This window comes from Ovis aries, chromosome 11 (genome assembly GCF_016772045.2).
Source record: "Ovis aries strain OAR_USU_Benz2616 breed Rambouillet chromosome 11, ARS-UI_Ramb_v3.0, whole genome shotgun sequence".
Classification (NCBI taxonomy): domain Eukaryota; kingdom Metazoa; phylum Chordata; class Mammalia; order Artiodactyla; family Bovidae; genus Ovis; species Ovis aries.
Window position 1 is genome coordinate 53,056,351 of NC_056064.1, and position 18,245 is coordinate 53,074,595.

General features: G+C 55.3%; 1 protein-coding gene across 1 annotated transcript in view; it reads left to right on the plus strand.

The window, feature by feature from the left end:
• The first annotated feature begins 446 nt into the window (after positions 1-446).
• The window catches only part of DNAH17 (dynein axonemal heavy chain 17), a 67,334-nt gene continuing 49,535 nt past the window's right edge, over positions 447-18,245 (plus strand). The window contains exons 1-18 of the mRNA XM_027974201.2: positions 447-695; positions 1,891-2,060; positions 2,608-2,830; positions 4,707-4,823; positions 4,919-5,005; positions 5,406-5,558; positions 8,332-8,580; positions 10,232-10,354; positions 11,289-11,636; positions 11,739-11,830; positions 12,236-12,362; positions 13,052-13,204; positions 14,485-14,610; positions 14,787-14,894; positions 15,402-15,533; positions 15,851-16,011; positions 16,686-16,842; positions 17,767-17,871. Of these exons, the coding sequence (XP_027830002.2) occupies positions 456-695; positions 1,891-2,060; positions 2,608-2,830; positions 4,707-4,823; positions 4,919-5,005; positions 5,406-5,558; positions 8,332-8,580; positions 10,232-10,354; positions 11,289-11,636; positions 11,739-11,830; positions 12,236-12,362; positions 13,052-13,204; positions 14,485-14,610; positions 14,787-14,894; positions 15,402-15,533; positions 15,851-16,011; positions 16,686-16,842; positions 17,767-17,871 (2,871 nt within the window). The 5' untranslated portion in view covers positions 447-455. The remainder of the gene's footprint in view (positions 696-1,890; positions 2,061-2,607; positions 2,831-4,706; positions 4,824-4,918; positions 5,006-5,405; positions 5,559-8,331; positions 8,581-10,231; positions 10,355-11,288; positions 11,637-11,738; positions 11,831-12,235; positions 12,363-13,051; positions 13,205-14,484; positions 14,611-14,786; positions 14,895-15,401; positions 15,534-15,850; positions 16,012-16,685; positions 16,843-17,766; positions 17,872-18,245) is intronic.

An 18,245-nucleotide genomic window follows, 5' to 3' on the forward strand; every position in this document is an offset into this window, starting at 1 on the left:
GACCAACAATCACTTCTCAGGGGGTGGCCCCCAACCTCCTCCTCACTACATCTGAATACAAGGATGAGAGTTATAACGACTCAGTTTTTGATTTGCTGATAAACGTGTGACCCTAGTCCTGGACTATCCACATCCCCGTGAGCCCTGTCCACACTCCCAGTGCCCCCTCCCACCACGTGTACACAGCAGGTGAGTAACTACTAAATGAACGAAGCTGGGGGTGAGTCATCCTGGGGTCTGCCAGGCAAAAAGTCACGTCCAGCGTACCTTCACATGGGAGAACGTCGCCAATGGGCAAGTGTCCCCTCCTCTCATCTTGGGAGGTTAGCGGCACTTGAACCAACAGGGAGCTGCTCCCCAGGTCAGGGAGACGCTCCCCAGGTCAGGGAGACCACGAGGCGAAGCCCTCAGCCATCTGTTCCCCTCCTGCCCGCCTGCAGACCGACCTGGAAGACATGACGGACCTCATAGAGATGCGGGAGGAGATTTCCAACCTGGTCATCAGCGCCATGAAGGAGGCCGAGGAGTACCAGGACTCCTTCGAGCGCTACTCCTACCTGTGGACGGACGACCCCCAGGAGTTCATGAAGAACTTCCTCACTTACGGGTGCGCCATCAGCCGGGAGGAACTGGACGGCCACCCTGAGGAGACCCTCCCCAAGACGCCGCCCACCCTCGCCCAGTTCCAGCAGCAGGTATGGTTTTCTCGCTTCTGGAATCAACCACTCCCTCCCCACCCCCACCGCTGTGCGGAGGCATTGGGTTTGATTGAGAACTCGGGTGAACGTTTTTTTTAAATGTAGGTTTTATTATTATTCAAGTATGGAGAGACCAACAGACCAGCAGACAGCTACCATGAAAAGAGGGCTCCCGAGAGGACGGGGCACTCCAGGCCATGGGTGTCGCCAGCGGGGCACCAGTGTCAGGAGACAGAGAATGAGGGGAAAGCGTGACCGAGAACTCATGCGAGGGTCTTCATGGGAAGGAACAAGCAAGGCAGGGCAAGCCGGCTTCAGATGGGTTAGTTTGAGCCGTTTCAGTGACTCGGGTATATGGGCTGTCTCAGGTTGTCAGGTACCTGGCCCCTGGGTGATATCTGAGCAGGTGGACAGTGGCCTCAAGTGTGAGAGCGGGTGGTAAAAATTGGGGTGCTGACTCTGGTTCATTGTTTACACATGAAACAATGTGGTCCTTGGCGGGGTGCAGGGGCGTGGGGAATTGTCTGCTATCTCTAGGAAAGAGCCAGCCTGTGACTAGGGGCGGGCTTGTCCCTCCAGGGTCAGCAAGGCTACCGATGCCATTCCTGATGTAGAACATGATGGGAATTTCCTGGTGGTCTGGCATTTAGGACTTGACTCTTCCTGGGTTTGCTCCCAGGTCAGGGAACTAAGATCCTTCAAAACACATGGAGTGGCCAAAATATATATGTATATTATAACACAAGAAAACGTAATGAGCTTACAGACCTTCATGTCTTCATGTCTTCCTGAAGCTTGGTGAGGGTGGCCCAGCCATAGGGGAGATCCTTGGGGTAGGGGACACAGTCTCTCCCACAGTGGGAGGGGGACAGCCAGCTGCCGATCTTGAAAGCCTCGAGGACAGGCAGCAGCACAAAGCTGGTGGAGTCAAGGGTGCCCCATGGCGCCCGGGACCCTTGCACCCCTCGGAGCTTAGGTCATGCCCTCCTTCAGAAGCCCTGCTGGCCTCTCCCAGCGATGTCCCTTTCTGACAGCCTGTATCCCATGTTCGGCGATAGACTTCTGGGCTGCAGGGGCTGTCCGCTGGGGCTGGGAGAAGGAAAGGAGCGCATGTGAGGGCCTCCCCTGCTGCCACGCACTGTGCTGGCCCCACCGCAGCAGCCCGAGAGCTGAGCAGGTCCTTGCCTCCCAGATCGACTCCTATGAGAAGCTGTACGAGGAGGTGTCCAAGTGCGACAACACCAAGGTGTTCAACGGCTGGCTGCAGTGCGACTGCCGCCCCTTCAAGCAGGCCCTCCTCAACACCATCAAGCGCTGGAGCCTCATGTTCAAGCGGCACCTGAGCAACCACGTCATCAACAGGTGGGCACCAGGACCGCTGCCCTGGGCCCACCCCCACCCCCACCCCCACCCCCACCAGCCTGACACTGACCACACCCCAGAGAGCCTTGTGCCAGGGCCCCCAGCCAGCTGGGTGTAGAGTTGAAGGTCAGGTTTAAAGACCAGCGGCCCCATGGAGCATGGGTCCCAGCAGGAAAGTGTCACCTGGCGGGGAGTGGGGGCCCTGGTTTCTCAATCATTGCTTCTTTACTGGGCACTTACCGTGTCTGGCCAACAGGTGCCAAGGAATCCTTTAGGAGCCCTGAGTTGGGCAGGGAAGCCTGGCATAAAACTCAAGGGTGGTACCTGTGCAGTTACAGGTGGTGGTGGGCTGGGAGTCACCAGGAGCCCCGAGAACATGTAATCCTGCTCTTCCATCCAGGAGGCCCTGCAAAGGCCACCCTTAGATGTGACCCTAACCGGGACTCGCCGACCAGTTGAGCTAGTGAAACATGGGGTGCCAGGCAGACAGGGACACGGCCCTCCCGTAGAGGGGGGCGCCCATCACATGCGGCCTCATACCCAACAGCCTCGCAGACCTGGAAGCCTTCATGAAAGTTGCCAGGATGGGCTTAACGAAGCCCGTTAAGGAGGGGGATTATGAAGGCCTCGTGGAAGTGATGGGGCATCTGATGAGGGTCAAGGAGAGGCAGACGGCCACGGACAACATGTTTGAGCCTCTGAAGCAGACCATCGAGCTGCTCAAGTCCTACGGGGAGGAGATGCCCGAGGAGACGCACGTGAAGCTGCAGGTAGACGGGCCTGGGATGCCCCGTCGGGGGAGCTGGAGCCCCACGGGGCATGGCCAGAGGAGGACAGGCCCTTGTGACCTGGAACCTGTGGGCCAAACCTCCTCTTCTAGACCTGAGGTTACCGGGGAACAGTGGGGTGGGAGGACAAGGCTCTCCAGGGACGAGGGGACAGGCAGATTGCCTCCCAAGGGTGGGAGGGGAATAGTCCCTGCATTTAGCTGGCATTTCAATGGATTAGAAATGCCTTCGTGTCCCATGCCTCCTCCTGAGCCCAGCGGGACCCTGGGCATGAGGGACGGTGGACTGAGAATGGGGTCCGCAGAGGCCCTGCCAAGATTAGGGGCCAGCAGCGAGGCTGAGAGAGAGCCCTGGAAGAGAAGGCTCCCAGGCAGCTCCAGGCCATGGAGCAGAGGGGCCACGGCAGGGGATGCAGGGACTTGAAGAATTCCGGCACTTTATGCTGATTTGCCGGATGCCAATGTCGGTGCCAATGCATCTGTGTGTGCGGCTGGAGTCAGTGGGGGAAGGGAGGGACGGAGGAGATGGGTCCTGCAGGCAGGGTCAAGCCACGCCCCTGGCTTTGTCTCCTCCCAGACCTGGCTGCTTCTACCCACTCCCTTTCTCTGCCCTGACTGTGTCTGGTCACACAGGCCTGATTCCCTGTGCTGGGAGACACGGACGCCAGCCAGTGCCCAAGACCGCCGGCAGGATGGTGTGGGTGGCTGCGGCGACCTCTCGCGCTGCCCAGGCCCTGATTTAGAGCATGTCATGTTTGGTCCCTTTTCCCCCTGCCCAGGGCTCAGTAAGGACCAGGATTAGAAGTGTGTGTGGCCAGGCCCAGGAGCTCTGGGGCCATGGACAGGGCAAGTGGGGTGGTAAAAGTTCTGATAAATGTTTGAGGCCTGCCACTGCCAACAAAGACTGTTAGTTAATTGTAGAAGAAAGTGAAACAATACCTATTTGTGGGCAAAGAGATTAGGGGCTGGGATTTTTGTCTTTAAAATATTTTACGGCAAGTACAATATTTGCCCAATTGTGGAGAACTTGGAAAATACAAATCTTCATCTGATTGCTAAAGTCATTCTTTCTTTATATATAAAAATGTATTTATTTTAATTGGAGGCTAATTACTTTACAACATCGTAGGGGTTTTGCCGTACATTGACATGAATCCGCCACAGGCGTACATGTGTTCCCCATCCTGAACCCCTCTCCCACCTCCCTCCCCATAAAGTCATTCTTGAAATGACAAAATGACAGGAATGGAGGACAGGTTAGTGGCTGCCCAGGCTGGGGATGCAGGATAGGTGCTGATGCGAAGAGCTGACACAGGACATTTCCCTCGCAGGGACGAACAGCGAGGTGTGTAGATTGTCGTGGGGGTTATGGGAACCTATACATGAGACAAAAATGCCTAGGACTACCCCTGCCTACAACACACGCACTCACACGCACAAGTAGACTGAGCCTAAAACGGTAAAACCTGACAAGTTCCGTCATCTGTTAACAGAAACACCCCAGGGTCCGATGCTGGCTTGGCTCTCAAGCCTTAGTTATATAAGATGCCAGCACTGTGGAAGCCTGCGGGGAGGCACACAGGACTCTTTGTGCTATCTTTTTTCAATACTTATTTATTGATTTATTTGCCTACACTGCGTCTTAGTTGCAGCACACAGCGTCTTTGGCTGTGGCACGGGGAATCTAGTTCCCTGACCAGGAATCGAACTTGGGATTGGAGAGCCTTAGCCACTGGACCACCAGGGAAGTCCCTCCCTGTGATATTTTTGCAACTCCCCATGAGTCCATAATGATCTCACACTAGAAAATTTTTAAAAAGAGCAGAAAAGGGAGTGGTCCTTGGCCTTTACTTGCACAGGAACTGCCAGAGCAGTGGACAAACACCAAGAAGCTGGCTATCCAGGTGAAGCAGAACGTGTCACCCCTGCAGGCCAACGAGGTCAGCATCCTGAGGCGGAAGTGCCAGCAGTTTGAGGTACGGTGGCCTGGGGGGCGGGGCCGGGGTGCAGCTCCCACCACGGCCAGGCCCTGGGACGGGGAGCCTGAGTGTCTCACGTGGTCCTCCCACAGCTCAAGCAGCACGAGTTCAGAGAGAGGTTCAGGCAAGAAGCCCCGTTCACCTTCAGCGACCCCGACCCCTACAAGTCCCTCAGTAAGGTATTTTTGCTCAAGGAGGAGATGTGGTGGTGACTCTGGGACCCATCTTTTCTCAAGCTGCCATTCTCATGAGCCCAGAAACACGGCCTCGATGGGACCAGCTTTGGGGCCGAGCGCACGTGTGTGTGTGTGTGTGTGCGTGTGTGCGGGCACGTGCATGTGTGTGTGCACAGACATGCAAGCTCAGCCATCCTATGGGGCCTCCCCTCCAGGCCCCATCAGAGAAGCCAGGGGTGGCTGGGGGGACGGATAGGAGTTAGCTGCCTTCCTGTGTGCGTGGGGTCGGAGTACAGTGTGCCGATGGCTCTGTGAGTCACTGGGATGTGACGAGTGGGGGCAGACGGGGAAGGCTCCACCGAGTGCGGGCACCCTGCTCACTGGCTTCCTCCCATGCCCGCAGCAACAAAAGAGCATCGCGGCCATGGAGAGCATCATGGAGGCGCTGTGCAAGTCCGGGAGCCTCTTCGAGGTCAGCGTCCCGGACTACAAGCAGCTTAAGGCTTGTCACAAAGAGGTCCGCCTGCTGAAGGAGCTCTGGGACATGATCATCATGGTGAGGGGCCATTCTGGCTTGGGGGGCGGGTGGGGCAGGTAGAAAGAGGGGGAGGTGGGAGAGGGGTCCACGGGCAGCATCCCAGCACCAAGAAGGGGCAGCTCCTGTTATCCCCCCATGACACCCACCTCTGATGGTTGATGGAGGCAGCCCCTCTTCCCAAACACAAGAGTAGGAAGCCTCACTCTCCGCCCCAGGGTCAAGACAATGTCCACAGCACACGGGCATGCTAGTTCCCCATGGTCTCGCCTTTTGGCGCCTCCATTTCCAGAGATATTTCAGTTCTTCTCTTTTTTCACTTTTTATGTATGGCAGTATGTGTGCATGCGTGCAAAGTCACTTCAGTCGTGTCTGACTCTGCAACCCCATGGACTGTAGGCCACCAGGCTCCTCCATCCATGGAATTCTCCAGGCAAAAGTACTGGAGTGGGTTGCCATGCTCTCCCCCAAGGACCTTCCAGACCCAGGGATTGGACTTGCGTCCCCTGCATTGGCAGGCGGGTTCCTCACCACTGTGCCACCGACAAAGCCCTCATTGGAGAATAGCTGGCTAACAGCGCTGTGTCTCAGGTGTCCAGCAAAGTGACTCAGTTATGCATATACATGTATCTGTTCCTTTTCGAATTCTTTTCCCGTTTAGGTTATCACAGAGTATGGAGAGGAGTTCCCTGTGATACACAGTAGGTCCCTACTGGTTGTCTGTCTTTTTTTTTTTAATAGATAATGCCTTGATTTTAATTTTTTTTTATCTCTTGGCCGCACTGCGTGGCATGCAGGATCTTAGTTCCCTGACCAGGGATCGACCCCGTGCCCTCTGCAGTGGAAGCACAGAGTCCCAACCACTGGGCCGCCAGGGAAGTCTCCCTGGTTATCTGTCTTAAATACAGCAGGGTGTGCCTGTCAACCCCAAACTCCCAACGCATCCCTCCCTCCCCACCCGCCGTGACCTTAAGTTCCTTCTCTAAGTCTGTGTTAGTTCTTTTCCTTTGTGCTCTTGAATGAACTTCAGAATCTGTCAAATCCTCCTCTCTTCAGATAGAAAACTCTCAGACTACACACAGACTTGAATCTACTCTGTGAGCTCATCTGGGGAGGGTTCCCCTCCTGGTAGCAGTATTTGTCCCTGCCCAGGAGCAGGCTCTGTCTTGTCATGTATCTTGTTTCTTAGATTACATCTTAGTAAGATAATGTAAATGTCTGTATCCTGACCATGCTGAATATATCTCTCATAGAGGGCGGAGTCGGGGAGAATCTTTGGAGCCACAGGCTCCATCACAACCGCCCACAAAGGGAGAGAATCCATCAGAGCCTCTAGATACCTTTTTTTTTTTTTTTCAATTCACTGAATTCAAGTGTCTCGTGCTCGAGTGACCTGACTGAACAATGCTGCTAAGTCGCTTCTGCCGTGTCTGACTCTGTGCGACCCCACAGACAGCAGCCCACCAGGCTCCTCTGTCCCTGGGATTCTCCAGGCAAGGACTGAACAATAAGCGAAGTCAACTCAGAAAGCTGCACTGTCCCTTGATAAATACCACTTAGCACTGACCCAAGAATGCAGGTTGTCTTTCCCAGGAGATAACGATAAGCATTTCCCGTCAGGGTGTTGCAAGAAAAATTGACAAAACAAATGAGCCAGGGTACTTCTATGATAACAGGATACAGAAGCAGCTTAAACTTAAACCAGAAAGGGCCATCGATTTCTGTGGGGATTAATGCTTCAAGTCTTGGGATTTGCAGAGTCAGTCCCTTGTCAGCGCCCCAACTGTTGGTCATTGTCTGTCAAGGATGTCTACCAAGATCAGGCTGCTCTGCCCCAAGCCTCTGCCAGCAACCTCTGGCCCTCTCCAGGACCCCCATCCAGCTCCCAAGCCATTCTCAGCCCACCCTGAATTTAAGACTGGAGCCTCTTGGGTTTCCGCCTCCGCGCTTGGCAGGGGGGTGCCCCAGTACCACCTGGGTCTTGTTTCACCCTGTTACGAGTGGAATTTCTTCTGGTGTGTCTTTGTCAGTGTAAGCTAGGTTGGGCTTCCCTGGTGGCTCAGTAGTAAAGAGTCCGCCTGCCAGTGAGGGAGACCTGGGTTCAGTCCCTGGATCGGGAAGATCCCCTGGAGAAGGAAACAGCAACCCACTCCAGTATTCTTGCCTGGGAGACTGCATGGACAGAGGAGCCTGGTAGGCCACAGTCTTTGGGGTTGCAAAGAGTCAGACAAGACTTAGTGATTAAACAACAACAAGTAAGCTAGGTTACTCTGCAGTAACAAACAGCCCTAAGACACAAAATCTCTGTGTTGTTAACCACAGATACATATTTTTCGTTCGTGCAAAGTCCACACTCCAGTTCCAGGTAAACCCTCCACAGCTCAGTGCATGTCCACAACTGCCGAGGCAGGTAGAGGGGACTGTGGGTTCAGCGTTGGCACCTCGTTGCCTCTGCCCCCCAGGTGACAGGTGTCATCCACGTTCCATTGGCTGGGGCAACTTTTGTGGCCTCAGCAAGACATGGGACAGAACAAGATCCTGGTGAGCAGTGACGAAGCCCATGTTTTGCCAAAATCTCTCTTAACTTCTGACTTTTAAGTTAAATCTATCATGGTAGAACTGGGGTTCTTTTTGCCCCCCCCCCCCCGTATCCGGTCACTTTACCAAGCTCTGTCCTTAGTGCTGGAGACTCCTCATTGGATTTTTCCGTCCGAGAGCAATGCCAGGAAGGTGGCATGGGTGCCTTCCTGAACCGCCCCCAGTAGAGGAGTCAGCGGGCGTTTCTCCACCTCAGGTCAACACCAGCTTCGACGCCTGGAAGACCACCAAGTGGAAGGACATCAATGTGGAGCAGATGGACATAGACTGTAAGAAGTTTGCCAAGGATGTGAGGTCCCTAGACAAGGAGATGAAGAGCTGGGATGCCTTCGTGGGGCTGGACAACACCGTGAAGAACATGATCACGTCCCTGCGCGCCGTGAGCGAGCTGCAGAACCCCGCCATCCGGGACCGCCACTGGCAGCAGCTCATGCAGGCCACCCAGGTACCACACTGACGCAGGGGCGGAGGGCAGCGCTCCTCGGGAACTCGCTACGGGAGTGGGGGGTTGACGCTGGCAAAGCTGGCTTCACGCGTGCGCACCCCAGGCCATCACACAGGGCTCCAGGCTCAGGTGGCCCCAAGCTGGGTTAGAGGCTCTGCTGTCACTATCTTGATTTCCTTAATTAATACCTTTTTCACACGGGATTCCATCATTTTCATTTTGTACCAGGCCCTGCAAATTACGCAGCCAGTACTGCTTGTAGCATGAATGGTAAATGTCCATGGGGCTCAGGAAGTTGGGGTAGAAGAATAGTCCTGGGTCCCCGCACATACCCCAGGAGTGTAGGGTCCTAGCGCCAAAATTTCCCCAGGGATGTTCCCAAGTGGGGAGCGGGAGGGACATTGGCCTTGACACTCACTGAAGGCGAATAGGACCATTCCCACTGTCAGCAAACATTGAACAAAACTCTATGGAACGGCTACTGTGCAGAGGCCCCACGTAGGTGTCAAGGAAGCAGAGAGGTTGAGGACACGGGCCCTGCACTCAGAACAGCAAAGGAAAAAAGAACACAGGCCATGGTGTTTGGGAGGCGGAGTGGGGTGCTCAGCGGCAGTTCTAGGGGTGCAGAGGAGGCAGCCACCTCCCCGGTTAGGGAAGTGCAGGACCAGCATCAGGAACATGTGGGGCGTGGCCTGGGCCTTGGGGAAGGGAAGGGAGAGACAGACGAGCAGAAGGGATTGTCTCAAATACGGAGGCCACTGGCCTGCAGGCTCATGTACCCCATCCAGGGCCTGGGAGAGACCCCCGGGCAGTGATCAACAAACAACAGCAACGTCCCAGGCATCGGGCCTCACCAAGGACTTGTTGAGACCTGGGCAGGTATTTTCCCAACCATGATTGAGAAACACTCAGTTCCATCAGTTGGTCAAACCAGTTTTTGTGGCAGGCTTGGAATCCAGGCTTGGAAATGTCTATGCGACAGCGAGAAAGATTTGAAGACTGGGTGACACCATGCAAATACCTGCTATTGTTACCAGAGTAACAGTACCTGTGACGCAGCCACGCCTGTTGCTAACACGGCAGCTTCCCCAGATGGATCGGGTCCTGCAGCTACGGTCACAAAGCCCCACACGGTGGGGGTCTTAAAACCACAAAATGTCCCTGGAGGCCGAAAACCGGAAGTCAAGGAGTCAGCAGAACCATGATCCCTCCGATGTCTAGGGGAGGACCCTCCCCTGCCTCTCCCAGCTTCTGGTGGTCCCAGGCGGCCCTTGGCTAGTGCCTGCACCTGAAGCATCCTTGCCTCCGCGGTCACCTGGCCTCCTCTGCATTTCAAACCTCCCTCTTCTTTTCATGTTGAAAACAGCTGCCATCGCGTTTAGGTTCTGTGTAGTTGACCCGAGATGATCTCATCTCAAGATCCTTAACAACTGCAGAGACTCTATTTCTGAATAAGGTCACATTCTGAAGTCCTGGTGGGCTCTGTTGCTACCAGTCTTACAGGGAGGAGAGGCCTGGAGGAGTGTCTGCCCAAGTCACGGAACTCCCAACACCCGCTTCATGGCCTGGGTTCCTCCCTCGCCAGCCAGGTGTCCCTCACCTGGAGAGCATGTGACCGAATGTGAAATGTGCCTATTTTTTTCCTCTGCAGGTGAAATTTGAAATGTCAGATGAGACCACCCTGGCAGATTTACTCCAGCTGAACCTACACAAATACGAGGATGAGGTCCGAAACATTGTCGACAAGGCTGTGAAGGAGTCTGGGATGGAAAAGGTATCCTTTGTTGACAGTGAAGTTGGTTTTATATGGGATGATGCTGAAACTGAACCACCAGCCTGACGCCTGTTGAATGTGCTGATGTAGGGTTGAAACTAATGTACCACCAGTTAATGCACCTCCTCTGTGGTCCATCCTGCCTCAGCCTCTGCCTTCTGAGACGCTGAATGGGGCTGGGGCAGGGTAGGCAGTGGTCAGGAGGGCTGGCCATCAGCTGGTACCTAGGGGCCATTCCAGGACACATGAAAATGCTGGAGGATTCCTTTGCAATTCAAACCTCTCTCCTCATCGGTTTTTTGAGTTTGAATGGTCACAGTTGGGCTTGCTTTCTTTTTTAAACAGCTTTATTGAGCTATAAATCACATACCCATTCACCCATTTAAAGTGTGCAGTTCAATGGCTCTTAACATATTTACAGAAATGTACAGCAATCACGTGTTAGAATTAGTCAATTTTAGGACATTTTCATCTCCTCAAAAAGGGATGAAACCCAGACCCTTTAGCTAGTATCTCCCCATCTTCTCACACCTGCACCCATCTCAGCTCTGACCTACTGCTTCCTGTCTTCTATAGGATTGCCTTTTCTGTGCATTTCATATACATGTAAACATATAGAATCTGGGCTTTTGTGTCTGACTTCTTTCACTGAGCATGTTTTCAAGTTTCCTTCATGTTGTAGCATGTGTCCATACTTCATTTTTTTTTACAGCCAAATAATATTTCATTATATGAATACTCCACATGTTGTCAATCCATTCACCCACTGAGGGACATTTGGGTTGCTTCTATCTGTTGGCCACTGTGAATAACATTGGCACGAACATTTTGGCTTTCTGAGAGCAGGGCCTCCTTCCACGTTCCAGGAAACTCTGGGTCCTCTTCAGTGATTCTTGCCAGATCCTTGCTGACCCGGTTCCTGTTCCTCCGAAAGGTGCTGAAAGCCCTGGACAGCACCTGGTCCACCATGGAGTTCGAGCATGAGCCGCACCCACGGACGGGCACCATGATGCTCAAGTCAGACGAGGTGCTGGTGGAGACGCTGGAGGATAACCAGGTGCAGCTGCAGAACCTGATGATGTCCAAGTACCTGTCCCACTTCCTGAAGGAGGTGACCAGCTGGCAGCAGAAGCTGTCCACGGCGGACTCGGTCATCTCCATCTGGTTCGAGGTCCAGAGAACCTGGAGCCACCTGGAGAGCATCTTCATCGGTTCTGAAGACATCCGCGCCCAGCTGCCGGAGGACTCCAAGAGCTTTGATAACATCGACGTGGAGTTCAAGGTGAACACAGCTCTCCGGCTCCTGCCTTTGGGCACTTTTGGAAATGGCTCCCTTGGTGCAAACAGGGCTCCTGATGCCACGGTGATCCCTTTGTCCTCCCAGGCCCTGATGGAAGACGCGGTGAAAACACCCAACGTGGTTGAAGCCACCAACAAACCTGGCCTCTACGACAAACTTGAGGACCTGAAGAAGAGGTGGGTCCCATACCTGTCCAGACGAGGGGCTTCACTGTGGCAGAAACCCAAGTCATGCGCCTCCCCTCGCTACCCTGCTGGCCAGGCCAGGAAACCCCCAGGTTGTGGGTTAACACATCCCCTCCCTAGAAGCACCTGTCACTTCCTCCACCCTAGCCACAGAGCCTGCCTTCAGCCTCAGAGGAAGCCACGATGGCAAAGATTCAACTGTAGCCCCTCCTGCCTGGCGATGTCCACAAGTGTGGGGGCTGGCTGAGAATGAGCGTGTCCGCCTGGAAGATTTGAATCAAACTGGGGCTGTGAATGGCCTGGGCATCTCCAGGGTCATCTATCCAGCACGTGGAAAGATGGGCTGAAGAGACCTTCTGTCAAGCAGGACTCAGCAGCCTCGTTCCCTGCCTCTAGGTTGGCTGTGTGCGAAAAGGCCTTGGCTGAATATTTAGAGACGAAAAGACTGGCTTTCCCCAGGTTCTACTTTGTCTCTTCAGCTGACCTCCTGGACATTCTCTCCAACGGAAATGACCCCGTGGAGGTAGGTGGGCCCCTGATGGTCCGAAGGGGCACCAGGCCTCATGTCCGGGTGGCCCCAGGATGTTGGAGGAGTGTCCGAGAGGTGGTCCACACCAGAAGCCGCCCAGGGGTCGGGCTGTGACAGAAGGACCCGAAACCTCTCTCAGAGCTGGCCCTTCCCACCCTGAGCTCCATCATTGTGCTCTGGAAAATGGGTGAGATGCCCGTTTCTAAGACACAAGCCGCTCATCCTACTAAACCCCAGACACCGGGAGGAAAAGCCCCTGTGAGGCTTCTCTTCTAAAAGAGAGAAGGGCGAGCATCCAGGCAAAGGGAGGGGACCGTATTTTATTTTAATCATGGGGTTGCAGATGTACGGTACGGGAACCCCAGGGCGGCCCACGGTTTAGGTTCTGAGCATCTGACTTACGGGCATAGGCCCCGTGCCCCCTGGGACAGAACCTTCTCAGGGAAGAGAAGAAACAGACATTCAGAAGATTCTGCCGAGCAGTTTGCTGTTTCCTTTGTTGGTGAAGTGTGTTTAATCAGCATCCCAGAGGCAGGGGGTAGGGAGGTGGGGGAGAATAAGTAAAAAAAAAAAAAAAAAATGATGCTTAAGACCGCCCGAGGGAGACCCAGGCCACGGGCATCCACCTGCGAACCCCTAGGTTGCAAAATCCAACGTTCTCCCCCTCCGACCCCGAAATCCAGGTGAGCCGCCATCTGTCCAAGCTCTTCGACAGCCTGTGTAAACTGAAGTTCCGCCTGGACGCCAGTGGGAAGCCACTCAAGTTCGGCCTGGGCATGTACAGCAAGGAAGACGAGTATGTGGACTTTGACCAGGAGTGCGACCTCTCAGGGCAGGTGCGAGCCGCCGCGGGGACGCGCAGAGAGCTGCCCCTGGGGTGGCGGCGCCCCGTGGCCGGGACCGCACGGCCACAGAGAGGCTGTCAGCAGCAGCCCGTGGCCAGCCCTCTCTCCTCTTCCCTTGGCCTCGCAGAACAAATGCTTAAGGGACGTCTTTCTAGGAGTCCCTGCACAGCCTTGCCTATGCAGTCTGAGGTGACCTGTGAAAAGAAAGAAAGGAGAAATGAAGAGGGGGAAGGGAGGGAGAGAACAGATTTATTAATGCCCTTAAATCTTTGTTGTTCTATTATTATTAATGCCAAGGGGACCACTTTGGAGGGTGCCATGCACACCTGCCAAGGTCTCATCCCTGTTCAGCACGACGGGCTTTACAGCTTCCATATTTAGCAGAGGGCTTCCCTTACCCTGGGCAACCCGACCCCCTGTCCCACCTCCCCAGCCCAGGAGGCTGCTCCCTTCTGCTGACAGCAAGCTTCCTGGCTGCCCTCTCCCCCTTCTCTTTGCCCAAGTATTATTCAAGCATCCAAATCAAGTCTTACATTTTGCCTAAGCAAAATGTAATTTGGAGGTAAATTGGCTTGGGGCATTAAAAATCTCATGCGAGAAAACTTGAGCTCCAACAAGTTGAATTCAGAGTGCCTGGCACAGGGTCAGCAGGATCCATTCATCGATTTGTTCAGACACTTCCCACACTTAACCACTTACAGACATAACCACTGATCTACAGCGAGCTTTGTGCTTCTATCAATAGCTTAAAAGAAAAACCAACCTGATTATCCCGTTCGGGTATTTTCCCCCAGGTGGCAGTTAGCTGAAGGTTTGTATTTCAAAATGCACGCAAGGCTCATCAGCCAGTTTGTCCGTGTGACCATCTCAGACCCTGAGAGAATGCCCCTGGGGACAAGTGGGGCTCTGCTAGTCAGAATCCGCCTGGGACACGGGGCAGCAGGGCCCGGGGGACAGTTGCCCTGTCCCGGAATATCAGCACCACTTCGTGGGCTCAGACATAGACCGTCTTCTCTAGCTTTTTCTCTCGCTCCCTCTCCCTTCTGTGAATGCACACAAAAGCCCAAGGCAACTAGTTTTGTGGGTACAGCTAGCCTTGCTGAACACGTTTTTCCAGCAGGCCATTCTTGCCGCTCAGAAAATCTGGGCATTTCTACCCCTGGAATGATGGTAAGGATGAGGACAAGTGGTCATTTCTTTCGTAAATTGTCAGAGCACGTCCTCGGATGAGACGTGCTCACCCTCTCTGGTCCCCGTGGCTCCGTCCCCAGGTAGAGGTCTGGCTGAACCGGGTGCTGGACAGGATGTGCGCCACGCTCCGCCACGAGATCCCCGAGGCTGTGGTGACCTATGAGGAGAAACCGAGAGAGCAATGGATCTTTGACTACCCCGCCCAGGTCCGAGCTGGGTGGACGGGGCAGCTCTGAGATGCGGGGAGGGGTGGATGGAGCTCACCCGTCCTGGGTTAGCCACAGTCCGGCGGTGAAAAGCCACCGTATCTGGTGTGAACTCTTCCATCGGACAGAAAACGGCACTCACGTGGCGGGGTCCTGGGGCCCCCCTCTGTTTCCAGATCGCGCTCACATGCACCCAAATCTGGTGGACAACCGAGGTGGGCTTGGCGTTTGCCCGGCTGGAGGAAGGCTACGAAAATGCTGTCAAAGATTACAACAAGAAGCAGGTGTGTCCCGCCCACCTCCGTGTCCGTCCAAGCACCTTGCTCTGTGAGGCCCCGGCTTGTGCCTCTGCCACTCCTGAGTCAAAAGCAGCCAAATATTGGCAACAGCTGTTCTGCCCAAGAGTAACTGCTTCAGAAATACACGACTTTAATTCTCTATTTCGATTTGATTTTTTGACAGATTCTTGGTTAGAAATTTAGAAACCAAAGACAGTGTTTAAAATGAAAGATATAACCCTGTCAACAGACTCTTAGCTAACCTAGTGTACATATAATCAGTTCCTAGGCAAAAAGATACAACTATCCAAGTGGCTTTAAAATCCTGTTTTCACTCACTGTCTGCCGTCTTTCACGACATCAGATCTTCATAGACACCATTTTTAGTGACTCCTTGATATTCCACGGGGGAGGGGCAGTTCCCGAGCACCTAGGGGGACCCGCCCAGCCCGGAGGCCACCCCTGAGGCCACCCCTGGAGCCGTGTCCGAGGGAGGCATGTTTGCTCCCGCAGATCAGCCAGCTGAACGCGCTCATCACCCTGCTCATTGGAAACCTCAGCGCAGGGGACAGAATGAAGATCATGACCATCTGCACCATCGACGTCCACGCCCGGGACGTGGTGGCCAAGATGATCACTGCCAAGGCAAGGGCGCCGGGGGGTTCCAGGAGCCAGGGTGGGGGCCTGGGGCTCAGGACTCCAGCCAGCATCCCCCACCCCAGTTACCTCTTCTTCCTCAGTGGGGCAGGGGGGACACTTCTCCAGGCAGTGGCTACCCCATCCTTCACCCCTAGTCTAACCCCTGGTAAGCCACTGGATGAACAGCCCAATCAGAAGTGCCCCTGGTTCAGCAGTGGGAGGGTGGTGTTAGGCTTGATGGGGGCACCTGGGGAGGATGGGGAGCTGGAAGCACCCCAGGGTCAGGGACCGCTTGGAGGCAAGCCAGCCTGCTCCCCCCGCAGGTGGAGAGCTCCCAGGCCTTCACCTGGCAGTCCCAGCTGCGGCACCGCTGGGACGAGGAGCGGAAGCACTGCTTTGCCAACATCTGCGACGCCCAGATCCAGTATTCATATGAGTACCTGGGCAACACGCCGCGGCTGGTCATCACCCCACTCACGGACAGGTGAGGGCCCCAGCCGCCTTCCCGTCTGGCCGTGAACAATGCAGGGGAGGGAATCGCACCCTTTCTCTAGGCTCTTCCCCACACGTCCTTGCACCGTCAGACCCAAATGTCCCCTGCTGAGGCTGACGGATGCGGGCGTTTGGGTTGGGGGACCTGCGTTCAGGTTCAGTTCTGCCTTCTTTCAGGCACCCAGCCTTGGAGCCGAGACCTTGTTCCCTCATTCTGACCCTGGCTGTGTGGCCTTAGGGGTGTTGCTTAGCCTTTCTGAGGGCCTGTAAAATGGGGACGATGTTTTATAAATCCGCAGCAGCTTGTCGAGGGTCAAGTGAATCATATAACACCAAAAAGCACTCAGACCAGGTCCTCAGCGCCTGTGTTGCGGCTGTTGCGTTGGGCGGGCACCAGGTCCTCAGCGCCTGTGTTGCGGCTGTTGCGTTGGGTGGGCACCGTAACGTCCCCCCCAACCCCCCAGTGCCGAGGCTGGTTCGGGCCTCACGTAGCGTCTGCTCCAGCAGGACAGCGTTCGCCCCTTGGTGACATCTCAAGTCCTCCTTGGCCCCTTTGAGCCCTCTTTGGTGCCACCTTGGGGCTCAGGGGCCATCACCGACCCACGGTAAAAGAAAGCGGGCAGCCCTGGGGTTGCCACCCACAGGCTGATTGAACATCCCTTACAGATGCTACATAACCTTGACCCAGTCCCTCCATCTGATCATGGGCGGAGCTCCTGCTGGCCCCGCTGGGACCGGCAAGACCGAGACGACCAAGGACCTGGGCAGAGCCCTGGGCACCATGGTCTACGTCTTCAACTGCTCTGAGCAGATGGACTACAAGGTAGACACCCCACGTCCAGGGGACCCTGGAGTCCCCTCCCCCAGGAGGCCGCAGCCAACAATCCCCAAGTGACCGCTGGGCGGGTGGCACTGCTGGCTGGCCTCTTGGGCATGACCAATGTGTCTGGTAGAGGATCCCAGGGTGGACAAGACCCACCTGCAAACATCCTCCCCCACTGGGGAGGCAACCCTTCCCAACCTACATCCCAAGCTTGTCCCAGCAACTGGGAGCACCAGAGAGAGTGAGAGCCTTCAAGGGGGCAGGGGGTAGGGGGTGGCCCAGAGGCTTTGCGGCACAGCCACAGTTCTTAAAGGGCCCAGGAAAGAAGACCGTGGAGGTCAGGTCAAAGCAGCCTCTGGTGGGAAGGGTTGGGGGCACTGAGGTCATGAGCGTGGCCCCCTGGGGCCTCCCTGCCCCAACCCCATGGGATCCCCAGAGTCCAGGAGACCCCATCTTGAGGCTGAGGGTGGGGACAGCAGTCCCCTGACTGTCAAGGCCATGGCCCACACCAACCTCCTGGGTTTTAGAGAAGTGAAATCTGAAGTTGGATCCTCCTAGAAGGAATCTTGTGTATGAACACTGAAGAATCACCCCGTCTATCCTTCAAGGGCCTGAGTCCGTCTCCTCCACCTTAGAGGGAAGGCCCCTTCCTTGTGTGCTAGTGGAAAATGCCAGGGTGAATTTTACACGTACGGCCTTATCTGAGTCCAGGCAAAGCCCTCAGCTCAGGGAGGATCTGGGCTCTTCCTGGCACCCAGCCCCATGTAGTGTTGACTCCTCCAGGGAGTAGACGACCTGCCTCTAGCCTCCCAGGGGCCCCAAAGCTCCCGAGCCTGACCCCCAGCCTGGGCAGGAGCTGACAGGGCAAGTGGAGGCTCCTGGCAGGACTCTCCACTGCTCACTTCTCCCTGTCACCTTTTCTAGTCCTGCGGAAATATCTACAAGGGCCTGGCCCAGACCGGAGCCTGGGGCTGCTTCGACGAGTTTAATCGGATCTCCGTGGAGGTCTTGTCCGTGATCGCTGTACAGGTAGGGCCCCCGTGCAACCTCGGGGTCACCTTTGGGAACTCGCTGCCCTCCCGCGTCGGGGCTCGTCAGGTTCCCAGTATGGTCAGGTCAGCCTGAGTGCGGCTGTGGCACAGAGGTGGGCGGGACCCCAGCCTTGTCCTTCGGAGGCCCACAGTCTGGTGGGGCGCACAGAAGGGTCAGACACGGCGGCACACTTGTCGCCGAATACGGATGAGGGGACAGTCAGTTTTGCCCAGGGTCCAGGACAGACGGCTTTGTTTCAGTTCGCAGTGGAGCTGGGCATTGAAGTGTGCATAGGAGCTTGTCAATTAGATAAGAGTGCTGGGAGAAAGGAAGTGTGCCCAGGTATTTGGGGAATACCCATGATGGAGTGC